The sequence below is a fragment of the Vulpes vulpes genome, chromosome 11 (genome assembly GCF_048418805.1).
Source record: "Vulpes vulpes isolate BD-2025 chromosome 11, VulVul3, whole genome shotgun sequence".
Taxonomy (NCBI): domain Eukaryota; kingdom Metazoa; phylum Chordata; class Mammalia; order Carnivora; family Canidae; genus Vulpes; species Vulpes vulpes.
The window spans coordinates 68,793,832-68,817,486 of NC_132790.1; the positions used below are offsets into that span (position 1 = coordinate 68,793,832).

The 23,655-nt window shown below is 33.0% G+C and overlaps 1 protein-coding gene across 2 annotated transcripts in view; it reads left to right on the plus strand.

The window, feature by feature from the left end:
* Nucleotides 1–23,655, plus strand: part of TOP2B (DNA topoisomerase II beta) — a 57,848-nt gene that overhangs the window by 15,959 nt on the left and 18,234 nt on the right. For both annotated transcript variants that reach the window (XM_072726686.1, XM_072726685.1), the window contains exons 5-23: nucleotides 5,329–5,474; nucleotides 6,424–6,521; nucleotides 7,640–7,852; nucleotides 10,742–10,915; nucleotides 12,323–12,424; nucleotides 12,508–12,645; nucleotides 14,180–14,318; nucleotides 14,645–14,802; nucleotides 14,983–15,108; nucleotides 16,027–16,137; nucleotides 16,218–16,323; nucleotides 17,821–17,930; nucleotides 18,267–18,359; nucleotides 18,450–18,564; nucleotides 19,935–20,056; nucleotides 20,248–20,396; nucleotides 20,928–21,159; nucleotides 22,736–22,870; nucleotides 23,428–23,628. In XM_072726686.1, the coding sequence (XP_072582787.1) occupies nucleotides 5,329–5,474; nucleotides 6,424–6,521; nucleotides 7,640–7,852; nucleotides 10,742–10,915; nucleotides 12,323–12,424; nucleotides 12,508–12,645; nucleotides 14,180–14,318; nucleotides 14,645–14,802; nucleotides 14,983–15,108; nucleotides 16,027–16,137; nucleotides 16,218–16,323; nucleotides 17,821–17,930; nucleotides 18,267–18,359; nucleotides 18,450–18,564; nucleotides 19,935–20,056; nucleotides 20,248–20,396; nucleotides 20,928–21,159; nucleotides 22,736–22,870; nucleotides 23,428–23,628 (2,668 nt within the window). The remainder of the gene's footprint in view (nucleotides 1–5,328; nucleotides 5,475–6,423; nucleotides 6,522–7,639; nucleotides 7,853–10,741; nucleotides 10,916–12,322; nucleotides 12,425–12,507; nucleotides 12,646–14,179; nucleotides 14,319–14,644; nucleotides 14,803–14,982; nucleotides 15,109–16,026; nucleotides 16,138–16,217; nucleotides 16,324–17,820; nucleotides 17,931–18,266; nucleotides 18,360–18,449; nucleotides 18,565–19,934; nucleotides 20,057–20,247; nucleotides 20,397–20,927; nucleotides 21,160–22,735; nucleotides 22,871–23,427; nucleotides 23,629–23,655) is intronic.

Sequence of the window (23,655 nt, forward strand, 5' to 3'; positions counted from 1 at the left end):
TACCAGGTGTTCAGCTAATTAGATCTCCCTATGATGATTTGTTTCGGAGAGCTGAAGGCAAGTGAAAATAATACCATTTTAAGTTAGAAATATTACTGTTCTATTTATTCTGTTTTCAATGGCATGCCTTTTGTAAAATATCACATTTACATTTATAATTTTATTAGTAATTTAGAATGATGTTAAGAATTTTCTTTAACATGAAAATTCAACCAATTCAGGTATAGTCTCACTGTTACTAATCTAATTTTAGATGGTATGGTTAAGTATATATTTATATATGAAAATATAACATATTTGCTTATATCATGAATTAACCATATCTTATATTAAAATATTACCACATAACTACTCTGTTGAAATTCTAGATTTTTCTTTTTCTTTTTTTCCCCATTTGGATCCTTTCGATAATGAATACATTCTTGAGGATTTATGTGGTAAGGTGCATAAGACACTTATAAATTGTAATATATGCAGAAGTTTAAAATAGTTTTAAGGACATTTTAGCTTCAAGATTCCTTTTCTGTATTTAGGAAATTGTCAGTTAAAAACAGTATCATTTATTATGCTTTAGGAGAGCTAGCTGGTTAGTAGTAATGGATGTTGAATGTTAGGTATCTTTAAGCTTTTTAAAATTCGTAATGGAAAGATTCTGACTGAAAACTAAGGAAGGAGGGGCTCTTAAATACATTCTTGATGAACATGTTACAGTAACAGTTGGTTCTTTTTATCTTAATAATTTTGGCCATATTAATCCAACAGCATGGACGTAAACAGCTTACATAGAATCCCATCATAACAAAGTGATCAAAAAGTGAGCTATTATAAAACAACTCTGTAGACTGAATAGTGGCTCTTGGTGGTGTGCTTTGCCTTTAAATTCATTATAGGTTCTGGACAGAGTAATTCTGTGTAACACTTTAGTGAGTTCTTTCTGCCTTTTTAATCAACATTTTTGTATGGACATAACAGTGGCATAGGTTATAACTAAATTTATATGGTTTTTAACGACAATCGGATACTAGTTTTTTTTATTTATCTCTGTTATTTTAATTACTTTTGCTAGAAAGGTCTCTTTTTTCCAGTGTGAGACAAAAATTCGTAGCTACTTCCAAGGAAGAAGGTGTGAATTTTACTTTTTTTGTTTATAAATCATTAATGAGAGACTATTGAATCTTTCTCCTTTTAATTGAAATATATATTGTATATTTTAATATATGTTTAAAATATTAAAATATATATTTAAAATTGGCAGTAGACAAGCATTTTGGGAGATGTTGCTAATCCTTATATTTTATTATTTATTTATATTTTATTTCCGAATTTTAACCATAACATTTTGTCTTTTATGAATTTCCTTTCACAAACTGATTCCTTATTTTTCTTTTACTATGTATAATACCAAGCTAATGCTGTTGTTATAAAAGTTAATTTTATTTCAGAGCTGTAATTTTAGATTTCTTATTTAAGAAGTTAAAATTTAAAAGCAAAATTGAAATGGGAAAACATGCTATTTTGCTGTTTATTTCATTAGCCCAGTTTTTTCCTGCTGTCCATTTTTTATATCCTCTGAGTTTCATTTTTTCTAACATTTTGTATAGCAAAAGTTTTCTTTGTGCATGAGAGTACATGAACTCTGTGTAAAAGGTTAAATTTTGATAATGGATTAAGTGTGGAGGCTAGATAGCACAACTTGCCTCTTATTCTTTCTTTTTCAGTATAAGGGTAAAATTTAAATAATAGCCATGGTTGTAAAAGGCATAAGAATATTAGCAAGGGGTACCATGCAGAATTTGGACAGGTCTTTTAAAAAATTAGAGAATTTGAAGCAACTTTTTACAAAGGGGCTTAAAACTCATTAAATAATACAATATGATATTTAGTATTTGCTGGCATCTGTCTGATTAAAAACAAATGTGGAGGGTGCCTGGGTGGCTTAGTTGGTTAAGCATCTGCTTTTGGCTCAGGTCATGATCCCAGGGTCCTGGGGTTAAGTCCCACATCGGGTTGAGTCCCACATCGGGCTCCCTGCTCAGCCAGCTATCTGATCCTCTTGTCCTCCCTCTGCCCCTCCCCTGGCTTGTACTCTGTGTGTGCATGCCCATTCTCTCTCTCTTGCTTACTCTCTCTCAAATAAATAAAAAATTTTAAAAACAAAACCAAATGTGGAAAGCACATTAACCAGAGTTCTAATTATCCCTCTAGTTTAAGTATTCTTGCTTAAGGTTAAAACTCTTAAATCTGTAGCTTTAAAAAATAGTACACATTCATATTGAGATATGTATACAGACACAGTTTTAAAAAGTGGGATTATATACTTTTTCTATTTTTATCTGACATTGTGGACAGCCTTTGTTATTAACTTATATAGATCTGCTTAAATAAAAAAAATCTGCTTAAATCTTTTTAACTATTATTATTTTATTATGTCACTAGATCATAATTTAACCTCCTAATATATCATAATTTAACCTCTTAACAGTTGATGAATATTAGATATTTAGATTGCTTTCCAAGTTTCTTTTTTGCTTTAGTTATTTTGAAACTTTATTTGTAGCTTATCAAAAGTATTCTTTTTCCTAATATTTTTGTGAAGATTATTGATGGAGCAAAGAAAAGAATAGAACTCTGAAGCACTGTTTAGAGCTTACAGAACTAAATACCAGATCTTGGGAGTGATAGAGATTGAAATTTTTCAATAGAGGATTTTGATAGTTCAAATTTCATACTCCTAGAGACTTACTGAATGTAGATGTCAAGCCTTATTTTTTAAAAAACATAAAGCTAATGAATTTACAAAATTCCCATCTTAATTATAGTACCATATATGATATACTACAGTGGATGAAAAATTTTTTAAAGGTTTACTCATGAGTATATTGGCTTTTGTATCATTCTGAGATGTTTAAGATGTGTAATTTTCCATTCATTGCCTTTCTTTATTTCCTTCAGGATTCTTCTCTGTTAATTTTGAGCCTAAGCTAAAACCTATTTGAAAGTCTAAGAAAGCAGTATCTGGTCCTTGTTTCTAGGGCCCACTGTTTTTATCTCTGGAGATAGGCACAAGTAGAAGTGCAGTAGGCAATTTGAAACTGTTACATTCATCTGTGTATTCTGTAGAGTGTGTTTACTCATAAGTGAGATAATCTAATCATCTAGTCTTGGTATATAAGGAGGGTTGGGAAACATTGTTATAGACTGGGTAAAAGGCTTAATGGAGAACTGAAGTCATAAAACTGACTCTCAAAGTTAGGGTAAATTTTGGCTAGACAAAGAATAAAAAGACCTTAAGGCAAGGGAAAAACCAATAAACAAAGAAATGGAAGAACTGGGAATGAACATTCAGGACAAGTAATAAACTGACTTGAAGAAAAAGCAGGATACATGTTGCCAAATAGTGGCAATTAAGTTTGACTGTAATTAAGGATCTGGATAATGGGCTGTGAACGTGCAATAGAGGACTTTTAAGCTTGACCTAACAATATTTCAGGTGATATCATTTTAGACTTGTATATTGGCATTTGGAATGAAGAAAGGATTGAATACTGATAAGAAATGTATCTAAGAAAAAAAATTTAAAAAAGAAATGTATCTAAGGACAAACAAGTAAGTCTTGATGACTAAGGACTCTAGAGAATGACCAGGAGATCTGAATTAAAAAATGGGTGCCTGGGTGGCTCAGTTGGTTGTCTGCCTGCCTTCTGCTCAGGTCGTGATCGCAGGGTCCTGCTTCTCCCTCTGTCTGCTGCTCCCCTTGCTCATGGTCTTTCTCTCTATTAAATAAGTAAACAAACAAACAAACAAACTTAAAAAAGAATGCTGTCAAGGGATGCCTAGGTGGCTCAGTGGTTGAGCGTCTGCCTTTGGCTCAGGCATGATCCCTTGGAGTCCCAGGGTTGAGTCTCGCACGGGGCTTCCTGCATGGAGCCTGTTTCTCCTGGCTCTGCCTGTGTCTCTGCCTCTATCTCTGTGTCTTTTGTGAATAAGTAAATAAAATCTTTAAAAAAAAATGCTATCAAGGACAGCCCCAGTGGCTCAGCGGTTTAGCGCTACCTTCTGCCCAGGGCATGATCCTGGACACCTGGGATCAAGTTCCCGCTTCGGGTTCCTTACATGGAGCCTGCTTCTCCCTCTGCCTGTGTCTCTGCCTCTCTCTTTCTCTCTCTCTCTCTCTCTCTCTCTCTGTGTGTGTGTCTTCCATGAATAAATAAATAAAATCTTTAAAAAAATGCTATCAAAATTTGAGCCCAGGGCATTTGAAGAGCTGAACCTGTATTGTACAATGAGGGAAAGAAAAGTTGGTTGCTGATTTAGAGAGAGAAGATATGGTAAAAATTATGTTAGTTTCCCTTTCTCTCTCCTTCCCTCCTTTCCTGTTTTGATTTAATTAATTGATTTCTCCCTGAATATATAATTTTAATTTTGTCTCTTATAACAAACTTTAATTGTAATAACTACTTCTAATAATTCTTCAGAGGTTAAGGTGTATATGTGTGAGTGAAACTGTATATCTAAGAATAATTATAGATCAGATTGTCAAATGGTAGCTTTTTAGGTCAATTCTAAGTGTTGGTTATGAAGCTGTGTTTCTTTGCAAATTTGGCGTTTAAATGGGTAAAGGCATTGTAGGATATACTACTCGAAATGATTGAATAGGCAAGATTTTCCAGTAGGACTATTGCCTATGTAAAGTTACAGTTAGCTATAGGAGCCTCTACTGCATACCATTCAAGGTTTAAATGGATGGCTTTGTGATAGGAAAACTTAAAATAGGTATCTACATATTTAAAAACCATTAAAATTAATTTATGACAGTGATTGCCACAATGTAAACAACCCTATAATATTTAGGGTGAGAATGGAATACATTTCACATTGTTGTTTTCCATTTGTAGTGTAGTAATGGTTAGGTAGGAAATGAAAATGGCAGTGGCAGCTGACTCTACAAAGCTTGTGGTTTACAGGTGGTATACTGGTAGAAGGAAGCAGAGGATCCTGGCTCATGTATATGAAGAGAAAACAGAATCTGGAGCTGATTTTGTAAAAGCTTCACTGCTTTCCTAGTTTTGGGGAGGTTGAGAAGAGTTTCTTTTCCAGAGAAATTTTTCTGTTACCTGTAGTGCTTAGTGGTCCTATTTTGAGTTATGATTCAGGTAGAAGTATGTATCCTCAGCAAGTATTTTCTTGAAGAATGAGTGCTGGCCAATTAGGAATGTTTAGAGTTTTGCTTATAATTATTCATGTTTATTCTGGATTACTTTACTTTTTATGGAAATTAATAGACTGTTAAGTCATTTTAAGCTTTAAACTCTGCTTGTTTATTTACAGTGAATCTAACATTATAAGCATTTGGAATAATGGGAAAGGCATTCCAGTAGTAGAACACAAAGTAGAGAAAGTTTATGTTCCTGCATTAATTTTTGGACAGCTTTTAACATCCAGTAACTATGATGATGATGAGAAAAAAGTAACAGGTAATGTCTAAATGGCTGATCAGATTTTTTATTGAATTTTTTATGCTTCTAACATAAAATTTAACTATTCCTATATAAGATATTACAAAGGAAACCTGTGTAGCTTTATTGTGAGAAAATTCTTTTCAGAATAGTATCTATTAAAAAAAAACTATCATGTGTAAGTATTATCTTGATTATAGTCTGACATAGACATTTTAAAAGCTTAATTGATAGTACATGGGATTATGCTACAATTCCTAGAACTCTAACTTGGCTGATAGTTTGAGTTTTGAATTAGAGTAATGATGAAAGTGAGATACAGGATTCCTATACATGTGAATTTCTTATTACATAAGCACCATGTCTTATGGTATCAAATTACTTCTAAACTGTTTTTTTTTTAACAAGGGTCAAGAATGCAAATCTAGGTTTTAGAAATAGAATCGAAGTACTGTGATCAAAATCAAATGTTTTCCCACTTATTCCATTGCTCAAGGGGGCCAGTGGTTTTTATTTATTTTTCAAAACAAGGCTTAAAAAAACAAAACAAAACAAAAACAAATACAAAAACAAAAACAAAAAATGAATCCAAGGCTTTAGGAAAATATGTAGATTAAAATTTTGTAATCGAGAAGTAACTTTGATAGAAAGCTCAGATTTCATACTCACATAGATTTACTTGATTATAGGAGTCAACAAGCTTAATTGTTTTTGAATTTTAAATTGTGATGAAGTTAATGAATCTACAAAATGCATGTTAATTTTATTACTATATGTGCTATGTCTTAATTGTATTTTTCTTTAAATAAAAAAAAATCTAAATATACTCTGAAATATTCAATTGGTGATTGTTAAGATAATGCAGTAAGTGGAACTATTTTGCAACAGACCTGCCACATGGTGGGTAAATTAACAAAGTTCCTAAAATCCTTTTCATTAAACCTTTCACATTTTATTGTTCTTACAGGTGGTCGTAATGGTTATGGTGCAAAACTTTGTAATATTTTCAGTACTAAGTTTACAGTAGAAACTGCTTGCAAAGAATACAAACATAGTTTTAAGCAGGTATGAAAGAATTGTGTCTAATTTTGTGTGTGTGTTTTGTTCCTTTGTGAAGATAATAGAACCTTAGGTAAATGGCAGTGATGCCTATATCCCACCCCCCACCCCACTTTTTTTTAAAAAGCATTGACCATGTCAGCAGAGTATAAAGACTTCAGAATGCCTAGGAGATTTTACATAAACCTGTCTTTCTTCTGTTCCTTCAAAACAAAGAGCTTTATTTAATAGGCTTGAACCTTATAGACTCATTGAAATGTATCCAGTTAGCATATTTGAAAAAGTCCTCATTGATTCATCAAATTCGTATTTTAAAATTGTCTTATTTTACTTTGGTGGTAGGCCTTTGAAAATAGTTTGAAATTTTACATAAGCTAAAGTAATTTGGTCAGGAAAGCATCATACTTAATTTTTCTATAAAATTCTAAATGGTTATGCTGAAGAATTTAAAAGTTATTTTACTAATAGTGTATAAAGTTGTGCAGTTCATTTTGCTTATTTTCAAATGAGGTTATTATAATATAGTAGTGTTCCCCCCACCCTCCTTATCTGTGGTTTCACTTTTCATGATTTTAGTTACCCGCGGTGAACCGCGGTTCAGAAGCAAATGATCCTCCTTCTGACATATTGTTGGAAGGTCAGTAGTAGCCTAATGCTCTTTCACAGTGCATACATCATTCACTTCACTTTATCTTGTCATGTTGGCATTTAATCATCTTACATCATCCAAGAAGGTTGAGTACAGTACAGTAAGATATTTTGAGAGAGAGAAAGACCACAATAACATAACTTTTATTACAGTATAATTGTTCTGTTTTATTAATTGTTAATCTCTTACTGTGCCTAATTTATAAATTAAGATTTATCATTGGTGTGTATAGGAAAAAAAAAAGTATGTATTAGGGTTTCGTACTATCCATGGTTTCTGGTATTGGAACATAGATAAGGAGGGACTACTATATTGTTAAATTTTTTTCATCTTTAATATCAGTTTTAAGGATTTGGTTTGTTGGGAAGCTGGAAAATGGATATAGTTGTGGTAAGTGAATGTACTTCATGAACTGAGTATGTATTATAAAATATAGAAGCGTTATAGAAATATTTGAGTATTTTTTCTTTTAAAGACATGGATGAATAACATGATGAAGACTTCTGAAGCCAAAATTAAACATTTTGATGGTGAAGATTACACATGCATAACATTCCAACCAGATCTGTCTAAATTTAAGATGGAAAAGCTTGACAAGGATATTGTGGCCCTCATGACCAGAAGAGCTTATGATTTGGCTGGTTCATGCAAGGGGGTCAAGGTCATGTTTAATGGAAAGAAATTGCCTGTAAGTGTCTTCTAAAATAGTAAATGCTTTGTTATTTTGTGGGCAGCTTATAGTAAAATCTAATTGCTTTAAGTAGTCAGTTATCTTTTAGAACAATTAAAAATACAACACAGGATTCTATTTTACTTCATTTATTCCATTTTCAGTACTCCTAATTTCTTGGTATAGATCTGAGTTTCTGATCCTAATCATATTCCTTCTGCCTGGAAATTTTAATTTTTTATAGGTAGGTCTGGCAAATTCCTTCAGTCTGCTTGAGAGAGTATTTTCCTTCACTTTCAAAAGATACAGAATTTCACTAGATAAAGAAATTATGGGTTTACAGTATATTTCTTTTAATGTCATCCAATTGTCTTCTTGTTTGTATGGTTTCTGATGAGAAGTCCATTGTAGTTCATTTTCTTCTTCCTCTGTTGGTAAGGTGTTTATTTTTCTCTCTCACTGCTTTGAAGATTTTGTCTTTGTTTTCCTTTTGTTTTTTTTTTGAATATGATATACTTAGGTGTTTATATGGGGGTTTTTTGTTTTTTGATGTTGTATTTTTTTTTTTCATTCTATTTTCTGAGCTTCTTGGATCTGTTTGGTGTCTGTCACTAATTTTGGAAAAATTTTGGCCATTATTTCTCAAATATTTCTTTGCTGTTCCTTTCTTCTGGTATTCCAGTTATGTATATGTTATGTAGTTTGATATTGTCCTAAGTTCCTGGATGTTTTGCTCTGCTTTATTCATTATTTTCTATTTGTGTTTCAGTTTGTTAATTTCTGTTGCCCTATTTTTAAATTCACTAATTTTTTTCCTTTATATGTCGGGTCTGTTGATGAGAGTCTGCCAGGGGCATTCTTCATATCTTTAACTGTGTCTTTGATTCCTAGCATTTCCATGTGATTCTTTCTTATAGGCTCCATGTCTCTGATGAAGTTGTATATTGTCTGCCTTTTCCAGTAGAGCATTTAACATAGTAATCATAGTTATTTTATTTTATTTATTTTTTTAAATATTTGATTCATTTATTCATGAGAAACACAGAGAAGAGGCAAAGACACAGGCAGATGGAGAAGCAGGCTCCATGTCGGGAACCCGATGTGGGACTCGATCCCAGAACTCCAGGATCATGCCCTGAGTCAAAGGCAGACACTCAACTGCTGAGCCACCCAGGGATCCCAATCATAGTTATTTTAAATGTCTTCGTGATAGTTAAAAATATGTGACATATCTGAGTTTGGTTCTTTTTTTTTTTTTTTTTAAGATTTATTTATTTACGAGAGACATAGAGAGAGAGGCAGACACACAGGCAGAGGGAGAAGCAGGCGCCATGCAGAGAGCCTGATGTGGGACTCGATCCCAGGACTCTAGGATTATGTGCTCTGGGCCGAAGGCAGGCGCTAAACCACTAAGCCACCCAGGGATCCCCTCTGAGTTTGGTTCTTATGATTGCTTTGTCTTTTCTGTTTTTTCTTGCCTTTTGGCATGCCTTGTAAGTTTTTGTTGACAATCAGCCATGTTGGATAGTAGATATGGAGTAGATAGGCTTGGTAGTATCAGGATTTATGTTTAATCTGTACAGAAAATGGCTGTGTTTGCAGTTTATTGTTGTATTTAACTAGTGTTGAAGTTTGTTGTTGCTCTGGGCACCGGGAACTTCAAATTCTTCCTTGTTTTTGTCTTTTGTTTTTGGGCCTTGCCTTGGAATTGCCCCTTCAAGAAGGGTCTGTCTCTGCAGCTCTCCCTGCTGAAACCCACAGTTACTATTGAAGGACTGTTAACATGGTGGTAGGTTGTAGGATACTTATGTCTGATTGAGTCTCAAGACTTTGGACTATATACTGGCCCTGTGTCTTGGGTTTGGCCTTCACAAGTGTTTCTGCCTCTTTTTTAGAGGTAGAGATTTTTCCTCTGCCCTTTATTTTCCCCTAGCTGTAGCATGTATCCACCAGTATTCTCATTTAGTATTCTTCAGGCTCCCTGCTGTGTAAAATAAACTTTTTTTTCTCTTAATGAAATGGGTGTGGGATGAGGTAGTAGGGCTAAGATGTAATTATTTTATTCCAGCTGTAGTGGTATTTTACCAATACATTTTAGCAGTATCCTTCCCCCCTGAAAACTAAGCATTTATTTATTTAGGTGGATGGGTTGGGTAAGAGAGATGGGTCTGGGTGGAATTCTCAGTGGCTGCTATTATTCTCCCCGCCCCTTCAACCAGCAGCACCATGGGTGGGGAACTTCTTCTAGGTTTTCCCTGACCTCGCCTGTGAGAACCTGCTGGAATTTCTGGAGAAAAAGCCTATAAATGTAGCAATTTATATGATGACAATCCTCAGGTGCTTCACACACCGTCTACATTTGTCCTATAAGCATCTTGTCAGAATTTCTGGTTTAATGTTCCTTTTGGCTTGTATAACATTAGGCAGCTTCTGCCTCACTTAAGCAAACTGGTTAGTATTCTGTGTCTCCCTACAGACACCTGTTTCTCTTCATATACAGGATGACCAGCTGTCCTGTGAATTCAATTTTTTGAGGGTTCTTAAAAAATCAGTTTGCTGTCTGACCAGCTGTTTCCTTGTAAAGGCAGAAGCTTCTTATCTTTCATCCTTTTTTAAAGCCTTGTACATATCTGAACTCAAACTGGAAGTCTTTGTCATTTTGAAACTTAAACTTTAAAGAGTTTATAATTTACCTGTCCAGTTGTCCCTTCATAACCTCTCTTTATCAGGTACATATAAAAATGAATCAGGGATCAAGGAATAGAATGGGGGAAGTCTTGAAATTTTGGATCTGAGAAGTAAGAGCTGTTGTACATGAGAGGAAATGTGTAAGAGTACCTGATGGCATTCACCTGGTTGAGTTGCTAATATTAGATTACTCATGGGTTTTGGTTTTCAAATTAATAGGTGAATGGATTTCGTAGTTATGTAGATCTTTATGTGAAAGACAAGTTGGATGAAACTGGAGTGGCCCTGAAAGTTATTCATGAACTTGCAAATGAAAGATGGGATGTTTGTCTCACACTGAGTGAAAAGGGATTCCAGCAAATCAGCTTTGTAAATAGTATTGCAACAACAAAAGTAAGTGTACTTCTTTGTTACCATGTCAGTGATAAAACAATATTTCATTAAAAACAAAATAAGAAACACTAACAATAACAAAAAGCCCCAAATCATCTTTTGTGAAATCAAAATTGGCTTATGAAGATGAAAGCTTATTTTCTGTGAAAATAACTCTTATAATTTAAACATCCATTGAGCATTGAGTTTATATGACTAGTGTTTATAGTTGAATACATTTATATTTTATAAATTTAGAATGTTAACACATTCCTTATTCTGTGTTCTGAGTTTAGAGTGTAAAAAAGACTAACAGGAGAGGAGTCTGTTTTGGGGTCAGGTTGTGGAACGTGTTATATGCCATTCCAAGGAGTTTGAACCATTCTTCTGTCGGCTTTTTGGATTTCAAAAGCAAATAAAATTTTTCTTGTCTAAAAGCATTTGTCCACTGATCATAATAAAGCCTTAGGCAATACAAGCATATATCTTAGGATAATCTAAAGCAGTGGTTTGATAATTTGTCACTCTTATTCAAATTTTAACTAATTTTTTCAAGACTCAATTGTTTTCTATAATCTAGCATCACTTTCTCAAGTCAAAAAATTTTGCATCAATTATAATTGCATCTTACTATATGTAATAGAATACAGTGGCATAAGGATGTAAAAAGTTTTTTTTTTTTTTTTCTTCTAACTGGGAACTGGGACAGTCCTAGTTTGTACTGTGACTCTACAGTATTATCAGGGACCAGGCTCTTCCTGGCTTTCTTTTCTGCCATCCTTAGCATGTGGCTTTCATTCTCATGTTTTTACAGTGCCTGCTGGCTTCTATATGTCTTAATTCCAGGTTGTAGGAAGAGAGGAAGGGGTAAATGTGTATACCAACTAGATCACTTCCTTTTGATCAGGGATATAGTAGTTTTCCTGGAAATCCCATCCAGTGTTTCTTACTAACATCTCTGGCTAGCACTGGGTCAAGTGGCTACCTCTAGCTGTAAGGGTGTCTGGATTGGTTAATGTTTTCAACTGGGCCTGTTGCCAGGTAAAAACAATAAAGGTTTTTCAATAAAGGGAGGAATGGACATTGGAGGGCCAACTGGTAATGGTTGCCCCATTCCCTAAGTTTAAATCTTGTGTCTGCCAGTATTCATTCTCACTTCTTTGTATTTTTATTCTATTGTTTTTACTTTGTGTATAGTTTTATGCAGTCGGCTAATTGGTCCTAGAGTCAAAAAGACCTTATTTTTAAAATCCCAACTCTGCAATTTTGAGATTCATATTATGCCTCTGTGTAATTGGGTTAATACTATTGACTCCACAAAGTTGTGAAGATTAAATGCTCATTAAAAAAAAAAAAGACAACTATGTAAAGTATTTTGCTACCCTAACTATAGAAGATTTTATATTCTATTTTTTTGTTCCTCTTTAGGGTGGACGTCATGTGGATTATGTAGTAGATCAAGTTGTTGGTAAACTGATTGAAGTAGTTAAGAAAAAGAACAAAGCTGGTGTATCAGTAAAACCATTTCAAGTAAGTGGTGCTTTATATATTCTGTTGAATTATTTAATGATACCAGTTCTGATGTTGATCTTTTTTGGTTATGTTTTTGACAGGTGAAAAACCACATATGGGTTTTTATTAATTGCCTTATTGAAAATCCAACTTTTGATTCTCAGACTAAGGAAAACATGACTCTGCAACCCAAAAGTTTTGGGTCTAAATGCCAACTATCAGAAAAATTTTTTAAAGCAGTAAGTAAAATTTTTATTATTTTTCAATGTGTTTTTATTGAGAGTGGATTAAGTAGTTTTCTTTTTTCTATTTGTGATTAGTTTCTCTTATATTGACTATGGGCATAGGCATTTATAATGTAAACTAATAGACTTAATTCTGAGAACTACTAAATATAGACTTTGGTAAAACAATGGATTGTTTTGCCAAGAATAAAGTGTTTTTAGCTTTTTATTGGCCGTTATACAGCCCAATTTTCCTCTAACAAATTTACAGATCCTTAAAGGACTCCAGATTTCACTTTTTTTACTCCTTTCAACTTTACTGATTTTTACTTTTGCATATTTTTTTTGAAATTTTGGTAATCTGTGTATAATGTAAAATTTATCATGTTCTACATATTTTAAAATTACATTTTACTTTGCACATATTTCTTTGGACTGTTTTAACCTTTTTGAAATGAGGTGAGAATACAAATAATCTTAGACTTATAACTGAGCCATGCAGTTAATAATTTCTCATAATCTATTGTATATAAGCAAGATTTACTTCACTTCCCTTGTTCGGCAGTACCATTACTGTACACCAGTATTAAATAAGCATATGTAAAGTGCCTTTAAATATATTTGGACTGAGAATGTAAAGATGAATAAATCATAGCTCCTCCTCTGTGGAAATTTAGTTTGGTGGAGGAGTGTTGTGTAATTGTCAGAAATAACTTGTCACATTCTGGTATTGTAAATTCAAAGATACACTCTCAAAAACAAAAACAAAAGTTTTTTTTTCAGGTTCTAACGTAAAGCCTATAGAAATAGTATTTTTGCATCTAATAATGAATTCTGAATACAAAGGACCCTACATTAATGGTTTTGTAAGTTTCTGCCTTCATAGGATTCATTATGAAGTGATTTGATTTTAGATTTTGTACATTTCTGTTTTGAATGGATTAAGTTTAGATTTGGCAATATAGTCCACCTCTTTTTATATCTCAAACATTCCAGTAAGCGATTTCTCATACCTAAAATCAAACTACCCAGGATAATGGAAAATAAATGGCTCCAACTCAGAGATTCTTCACTCTTCTTTTGGGTTAACATCTTGTCCCCACTGCATGCTGACACACAATATATAAGTTGAAGTTCTTATTATCAAATTTAAGATTTGTATTTTTGAGGAATATAAGAAATGCCAGTGTCTAGGAATCTCCCAGCTAGTAAATTCATGAATGGATCGGCTTTTACCTTGTTAATTTTAACAAAATAAACTTGTAACAGAAGCTATGTGTACTTTTCATGGAGTTTATTATAATAGAGTTTTTATTGTATCTGAAAGTTGCTCTTTATTCATATGTTTGCATTTCTGTACAATAGGTTATTGTGTATAGCTGCCTGAGTTAACTGTAGTTAGAGTAAAATTTACTAGAGTGTATCATTATTATTATCATCACTATTAGCCTTTGGCCATATAACTGCACAGATTCCAAGTATTACATTAATTTTAGCTAAGTGTATGAGCTTACAGCTTGTTTGTATATCACTATTGTTTGATTTTTAGGCTTCTAACTGTGGCATTGTAGAAAGTATTCTGAATTGGGTGAAATTTAAGGCTCAGACTCAGCTGAACAAGAAGTGTTCATCAGTAAAGTATAGTAAAATCAAAGGTATTCCCAAACTGGATGATGCTAATGATGCTGGTAAGATTCAGATTTTTTTTTCCAAGATTTTGATTTAAGTTTTTATTTATCAACTTACAGAAAATACTCATTTTCCACAGAGTATATAATTTTATGTTCAGAGAATAATTTTTCTTCATTAAATTTGTCACATGCATCACATATTATAAATTTTTAAGGGATAGGTATATTTTATTGAATTCCTAACATTGAAACTATGCTGAGCATAATGTTAATCTTATATAGTCTTTCACTATTATCCTGTGATTACTAATTTTTCTGGCTTTGTATTTCTCATTGATAAAGTTGAGGAATTTGGAATATATGTCATTTCTAATATCTCTTAGGTGGCAAACATTCCCTGGAGTGTACACTGATACTAACAGAGGGAGACTCTGCCAAATCGCTGGCTGTGTCTGGATTAGGTGTGATTGGGCGAGACAGATACGGAGTCTTTCCACTTAGGGGAAAGATTCTTAATGTACGGGAAGCTTCTCATAAACAGGTATGTATCTTTCTCTCTCATATATATCTCCCACTTTAAATTCTACTTTTAAGTCCTTTCGCCACCTAATATGGGGTTTGAACTTTCAACCCTGAGATCAACAGTCACATACTCTACTGACTAAGCCAACCAGGTACCCTGAACACTTGTAACATACTTTGAATTTCTCTTTTTGTTCAGATCATGGAAAATGCAGAAATAAACAATATTATCAAAATAGTTGGTCTACAATACAAGAAAAGTTATGATGATGCAGAATCTCTGAAAACTTTACGCTATGGGAAGATTATGATTATGACTGATCAGGTTGGTTTAAAGGTTGCCACATATTTAAAAGTTATCTTTTTCAGAGTGCCCTTATGATATTTGTTTCATGCGACTTGCTTCAAAAAAGTAAAAGGGAAAATAATTGTACATCAAAGGGAGGAGTAGAAAACATTCAGTGGCACTGTTTGTTTGAAGCTCATTTTATATTATCTTAATTACGGCACAGCCATCTTTTTGGCTATTTTAAAAATGTTTTTAAATGCAATAAATATGAGAAGAGTAGAACATATTATAGTATTACGGGGTTGAAGCCTACCTATAAGTTGAAAGGAAATTATGAAATTTATAAGCAAGAAAGATTAATTGATAGGATAATGGTCAGTGTTTCTATATGATGGCATAATTTAGGATGTGCAAAAACTAGGACTTGAATAGTACAATGATAGTAATTAGGAAAGAGCTAGAAAACTGAAAAGGAAGAATTTCATAAGCATTCACCTGCATGTCTCTTTTACTTGATTAAAAGCATTTGTAGAGAAAATCTTCCACTGAAAAAGCTGCTGTGTAGTTTTAAGCAGAAATTTAGCAGTTTTTATATCAAGATAAGACTTGTGAATACCTGTATTCTGTGTATTACTCCTTCCCTTGCTAAGTGAAGTGGCATTATAACCATGTTTTATGTATTTCCATTCTTAAATCATTCTTTTAGTGAAATCTATATAAAACATATAATGATAGTGTATTTTGAAATGATAGATTTAGTCTATCACTAGCTGTATTCATTATTTGAAAAATTCCTTACTGTGATCCTTTGGAGGATCTTTACTGGCTTGTAAAGTGCAGTTCCAAAATTTGAATGGAATTTTGCCTCTGCTACATTCCTACTTTTTAAAATTTAGTTACATAAATAAATTTTATTTCATAAAATTATAGCATTTTTTACTAACATTTATTTAGGATCAAGATGGTTCTCATATAAAAGGCCTACTTATTAATTTCATCCATCACAATTGGCCATCACTTTTGAAGCATGGTTTTCTTGAAGAGTTCATTACTCCTATTGTAAAGGTACTATTTACATTAATATATTTTTATACTGTTGTCTTAAAAGAATAGCAGAAAACTAATTTTTTTTTTATTAATTTAAGGCTAGCAAAAATAAGCAGGAACTTTCCTTCTATAGTATTCCTGAATTTGATGAGTGGAAAAAACATATAGAAAACCAGAAAGCCTGGAAAATAAAATACTACAAAGGTTTGTATTTTAAAATACTTAAATTTTGTGAAGTTACCAGTGACATAAATATGTTTTTGAGATCATAAAATATTTTGAAAGTTTTAGATGACAAAAACAGCTATTGCTGATTTTTAAAGAATTTATGGAAAATTTTATAAAAGTAGAGAGAGTGTTATGATGGGCTTCCCATGTACTCTAATAATAACCATTCCACTGCCAATCCTGTTTATCAAAATGCTTCTCATCTCCTCCTTATTAATTTGAAATAACTTCTAGATGTTATATTATTTCCATAATACTTTTGCGTGTAGCATGTTTTAAAAATGTCCATAATTTCATTATTGTATCTTTTTTTTTTTTTAAAAGATTTTATTTATTTATTCATGACAGACATAGAAAGAGAGAGAGGCAGACACACAGGCAGAGGGAGAAGCAGGCTCCATGCAGGGAGCCTGACGTGGGACTCAATCCTGAGTCTCCAGGATTACACCCCGGGCCGAAGGCGGCACTAAACCGCTGGGCCACCAGGGCTGCCCCATTACTGCATCTTTTTAAAATAACCTTATATATTCTAGTCAGTGTTAAACTTCTCCTGATTATATTAAAATGTTTTTTTATTTGTTTTGAGTCCATATCCAATCAAGGTCCACACAATGCATATTCAGTTTGATAAGGCTATTAAATCTTAATATACTATTTCTCATTTCATATTTTTTTCCTTGCTATTTATTCAAAAAGTTAGATGGTTTGTCCTATATAATTTTCCACATTCTGGATTTTGCTGATTATCCCTGCAATTTCATTGAATATATGATGTATTCCTCCACCCCTTATTTTCTATTAACTGGCAGTTAAGTTGGAGGCTTGATACAGATTTGGATTAGATTTATGTGGCAGAAACATTTAACAGATGTATTATATATTTGTATTGTATATTTACGTCAGGAGGCATGTAATGTCTGGCATTTGTTGTTTACTAAAACTGATTCTTTGGTACAGGTGTGGCCAGCTTGATCTATTAGCTTTTCACCTAATGGTTTTAAATAGCCATTAATATTCATAATTCATCTAACTTTTTTCAGCTTTATCAAATAATTGACAAGTAAAATTATACATATCTAAAGTGTACAACATGATTTGATATATCTTTATGTTATAAAATGATTACCACAATCAAGTCAATTAACATATCCATCACCTCACATAGTTAATTTTTTGTGAGTATGGATGGAACATTTTAAGGTCTACTCTCTGCAGTTCTCAAGTATACAGTGTAGTATTATTAACTGTAGGTACCATGCTATACATTAAATCCCCAGAATGTATTTACCTTATAACTGAAAGTTTGTACTCTTTGATTGACATTTCTCCACTTTCCCCTCTCCCTAGTCCCTGGCAACTACCGTTTTTTCTCTTTTTTATGAGTTCAACTTTTTTTATATTCTGCATGTAAGTGAGCTCATGGTATTTGTCATTCTCTGGAGTTTTTTCAGTTTTATTTTTTAAATTGTGCAGGGTTGGGTACCAGTACAGCTAAAGAAGCAAAAGAATATTTTGCTGATATGGAAAGACACCGCATCTTGTTTAGATATGCTGGTCCTGAAGATGATGCTGCCATTACCTTGGTAATCAAGTTAATTAAAATTTTTTTTTCCTAACACCCATCCCCCTTCCTGCCATACCTTTCTTCCAAGTCTTGGTTTTCTGTAAGTCTCTTTTGAACTCTAATGCCCAAACTAATTAATCTTAATGTTTCTTCACCTCAGTCTCGCACGCAGATTATGCTCCGCTTTTAAAGTTCTTTGAAAGATTTCTGTTTAAGTATATTTTTGACGAAAGTCTGTTGGAAAAAAAACTCAATTTCTGAGAAAATAATTGATTATTTGCCTTTATAAATTTTAATTGTATAATGAAATTAATTTGATTTTTAACATGTGAAATTGTTACCTGGAATCTTTCAGGCATTCAGTAAAAAGAAGATTGATGACAGAAAAGAATGGTTAACAAATTTTATGGAAGACCGGAGACAGCGTAGGTTACATGGCTTACCAGAGGTTAGTCATAAAAAGTGGTGGTCTGGGGGAAGAAAGAGATAAAATTCATGCAGGAATAATGACAATGTTGCTATATAACTTTTCTCTTAGCAATTTTTGTATGGTACAGCAACAAAGCATTTGACTTACAATGATTTCATCAATAAGGAACTGATTCTCTTCTCAAATTCAGACAATGAAAGATCTATACCATCTCTTGTTGATGGTAAGTAGCTTTTATTTTAAAATCTTTCTCACTTTTGTATGTAGTTATTGAGTATATTTTAATTTCATGTACTCAAAGCCATTCTTATAATAAATTTTAAAATTCTGAATTTATTTTTGAGATCTTTTGGTAGCAATGAAATCTTTTATATTTCTTAATTTGAATCTCTTAAACTCTTTTTTAAGTTTTTCAAATTTTTTAAGTTTTGCCTCAGGTTGATTGCACACTTTATAAAGTAAAAAGTAAAATGGGATTTTGATAAATTCTGAAATAATTATCTAAGAATAAATTTTAAAAACACCTTTGTATCTTAGTACCCAAACCTAATTTATCAAACTTGCCGAAAAAAAATGCTTAGAAACTGGTACCTACTAGTTAGAGCAGATTTTTGCCTTCTGACTTTTAGCAAGTTGATCTTTGGGTTCCTTGGGTTTTCAGCCAATAGCATATGGTTCTACCCATCCGTCTGATTCAGCTTTAAGTTACATCCCTTTTATGAAGTCTCTTCTAACAGTTGCAGTCTAAATTGGTTTCAGATACCTAAGCTTCTATTCCAGTATTGTGTGCCTCTTAATTTACTTATGTCAATTTTGCCTCCTCAATTAGATTATAAAATTCTCAAGGAAAGTGGCCATATTTTGTCATCTTGTTTCTACCATGCTCTGAGCCCATGATGATAGCTAGCATATACTGAAAAGTTTATTACTATGCTCTTTGGCCTAGTAGAATGATTCTATCCAGAAGAATAATAAGGGAGCAGAATGCTTTCCTTGCATTATCTCATGTAATCCTTATGATCACCCTGTTAGGAAGGTAATTACTTCTATTACACTGATGAGGATGCTGAGACTGTTGGTTTAGTAATTTGCAGAAAGTCAAATGGTAGATGGCCAAGTTGAGAAGAGTATCCAGATTGGTGAGATTCTAAAGCCTGCATTCTTAATTGCCACACCACATCTCTTCCTTATAAGGATTTTCTGATTTGGGATACTCTAACAATATACTTTTTACACTCATTGATGGTTTGCTGCTGCTTTAGTTACATCTAAAACTTTGGATGCCTGAATGTTCAACAACTCGGCAACTCCTGTGAAAGGTATTTGATGCCACTTAGCAGTTCTTTAAGACTAGAAGGTGGTCTTTTACCAGGCACCTCACTTTTGGAATAGACTGAAATGGTATAAAAACATGTTACTATGTATTTACTGTGTTAGAGAATCTCAAGTAACAATTTCAGTTATTTTTCAAAAGCAAACTATCTTTGCTTCTTCGGTCTCTTGAGTATCTAGGACATTGTTGTCATTAAAAGAACCATTGCAGCTGTATCTGGAGTAATATTTTTAAAAGAGGGTTGTTCTTTTTAAAAATAGGTTTTAAACCAGGACAACGAAAAGTTTTATTTACCTGTTTCAAGAGGAATGATAAACGTGAAGTAAAAGTTGCTCAGTTGGCTGGATCTGTTGCAGAGATGTCTGCTTATCATCATGGAGAAGTAAGCATTAAAACTGGAATCAGTTAAAAACTATACTTATTGGCATGAAGAATGATAATTAAGCATAGTAAAGTGTTTTTCTTTTTATAAGTTCTTTGGAAATGTAAGAGAATCAAGAATTTGGGTTTAATAAAAATTAGGGAATATGTATAGTAAATCTAGAATATTAATATTATATTTTTGTGTTATAGCAAGCATTGATGATGACTATTGTGAATTTGGCTCAGAACTTTGTGGGAAGTAACAACATTAATTTGCTTCAGCCTATTGGTCAGTTTGGAACTCGGCTTCATGGTGGCAAAGATGCTGCAAGCCCTCGTTACATTTTCACAATGTTAAGGTAACAGTTTGCTGATATGGTGGTATAAAGTCTACTTGAAGTATATTGGAACTAACTAAATGTTTAATAGAATTATAAGTATGGAGAGATGATAGGGTACTCTGTCGAGGGTGTGTGTTCCAAATTAGTTGATTGCAAATAGAATGAAGTTTGTTGATCTCAGTGTTTGTGAATTATTGATGAAACCAGTCCTAATTAATGTAAGGATTTTTTTCTGATCCAACTTTACTTTTTAGGCTGAAGAAGGGTTTTGGGATTAAGTGAGAGTAAAAGGAAATCCATAAAACGTAATTTATCAATACTAAGAAATTATTAAGTAAGCAACATAAGTAAAATAAGGCTATTTTATTCTGGCTTCCTGCCTGAGAGAAATGTATTCGGTAATTATTTTAGGTAAATTGTATTGTTAAGTACATGTAATCAAAATTTTAAAAAACATTTTTCTTAATTTTTAAAATGTAAAGTCTTCTATGTATAATGTTTTAATTGCTAAAACCAGGACATTTTCTTATCTTTTCTTCCTTTAATTAGCTCTTTATCAAGACTCCTTTTTCCTGCTGTGGATGACAACCTGCTTAAATTCCTTTATGATGATAATCAACGTGTAGAGCCTGAGTGGTATATTCCTATAATTCCCATGGTTTTAATAAATGGTGCGGAGGGCATTGGTACTGGATGGGCTTGTAAGCTACCCAACTATGATGCTAGAGAAATTGTGAACAATGTCAGAAGAATGCTAGATGGCTTGGATCCTCATCCCATGGTAATTATTTAGAACTTACTGCTTATATAATATTATATTTTTTATTTAACAAATAATGTGTAAGCTACAGCGTACAGTCATTTTAGAAAGATAATGGAACCATTTTCATTTTGGAACATATTGCAGACAATAAAGACCTTCTTATTGTGTAACTTAATATGTGCTTATAGTAAAAGAGATTAGCTCTAGAAAAAGCCTGGAGATAAGGATTATCGGGGAAAAATCACATTGAAAATGAAAAATATCTAGTATTTCAGGTTTTTAAGTAACTAAATTATATAGAGAACAATGTTCTTATGGCAAAATTATATGCAACTTTGTTTTTATTCTCTAAGTCATATTAAAGTTGTAAGGAATCTTAAGAAATTGTATATATTTTAATGTATCTCCATATTTTTTTAATTTTTGCCCTTATGTCATCCACTGTGCTTGTTTTTGCCCCAAACTCCCTCCAAGAAAAACTTATCAAAAAAGTGTCCTCCTCTTTTCTACATGATTAAAAATCATCTGGAAATTCCCCTTTATCATGATACACTTTAAGTAAAAGTGTATTTGTATAACAAAAATGGTAGTGCTCATTGTAGAAAATATAAATAAAAGAAAAAATGCGTCATAAAACCAGCACATGAAAACAAACTTCACATTTTTACATATTTCTCTCCAAGTTTTATTTCATTCTTATATTTTAAAATAAAACATGGGATGCCTGGGTGGCTCAGTAGGTGGGTGTCTGCCTTCAGCTCAGGGCGTGATCCTAGAGTCCTGGGACTGAGTACCAAATCGGTCTCCTCACAGGGAGCCTGCATCTCCCTCTGCCTATGTCTCTGCCTCCCTCTCTGTCTCTCATGAATAAATAAAATCTTTAAAACAACAACAACAACAACAAAAACCCTAAAAAAACCCCATTATGTTATGATGAATATGGTTTAAAATCTTTTTTTCCATAAATACTTTAAAGTATTTTAAAATATTTGTAACAGAAGCATAAAATGTTTTATGATTATAGTGTTTTAATTATTTCAGATGTGTTTTAGAATATTAAGACAATCTGTTCGGTCAATACATGCTTTTCATGTGCTCAACGTATATAGGTAGATACATATATGTGTATATAGAAATATGGAGCTAAGGTTTTTTTGGTTTGGTTTTTGTTTTTTTAAAGATATATTTATTTATTTGAGAGAGAGAGAGAGAGCGCGCGCACATGTGCAAGAGCAGGGGGAGGAGCAGAGGGAGAGGAAGAAGCAGATTCCTCACTGAGCAGGGAGCCTGACATGGGACTTGATCCGAGGACCCTGGGATCATGATCTGAGCCAAAGGCAGATGCTTAACAGACTTAGCCACCCAGGCACCTGAAGCTAAGGTTTGGAAATTGGGAGATGTTGAGATTAAGTTAACGGAAGTTGTGAATCCAAGATTAAGTGACTATTTGGAGATGGACTTTTGACGAGGAATTTAGTTTCAGTCATACTAATCTGTCAGTAGCAGTAGACCATAGGCTAAGGGACATTCAAATATCACACTGGGAGTTAGGAGAGAAGTCAGGGCCTTAAGTTATTTTTATTTTTCTCTGCAGCTTCCGAACTACAAAAACTTTAAAGGAACGATCCAAGAGCTCGGTCAAAACCAGTATGCTGTCAGTGGTGAAATATTTGTGGTGGATAGAAACACAGTAGAGATTACAGAGCTTCCAGTTAGAACTTGGACACAGGTTAGTAGAAGAATTTTAGCTTCCTGTCAGAAGGGCAGTGCAATACTTTCCGGTAAGAATTTGATTCCATCATTGTTTGTCCGAAGTCTATATAGTGTTCAAAAATTCCTATATACATTTTTTACCTATCCAATTGAATTTGTGCCTTGAGTATTCAAATAGTAATTTAAAAGTTTAATTTCTCTAAATGTAGAATGACTTATACTAATTTAGAACCTTTATAAATATGGTCAGTAAATTCATGTCAGTATCAGCTGTTACAGATCTAAAAGTATGCATGTCCTCTCTTGTCAGATGTTGTTGATGTCATCCTCTTGATATGCTCAGCCTTTTCCTTGCCTTTGGTGTATGAGCAGATCAAAACTATTACGTTGTATATCTTCTTTCACCATTGAGATCCCGGTATTTTGTCCTCTGTGGTGACTGGGCAGATGACAGTGAGGGAGGTTTTTCTTTTTATCCTACCAGAGTTGGGAATATTTAAAAATTTCATGACTTGTAGTATGAGAACAAGTGTGTTTCAGGAAAAGAATTACTTATTTTTAAATCTTTTATAGGTATACAAAGAACAGGTTTTAGAACCTATGCTAAATGGAACAGATAAAACACCGGCATTAATTTCTGATTATAAAGAGTATCATACTGATACAACTGTGAAATTTGTGGTGAAAATGACTGAAGAAAAGCTAGCACAAGCAGAAGCTGCTGGATTGCACAAAGTTTTTAAACTTCAAACTACTCTTACTTGTAATTCCATGGTAATTGATTAGATTCATTATTAATTT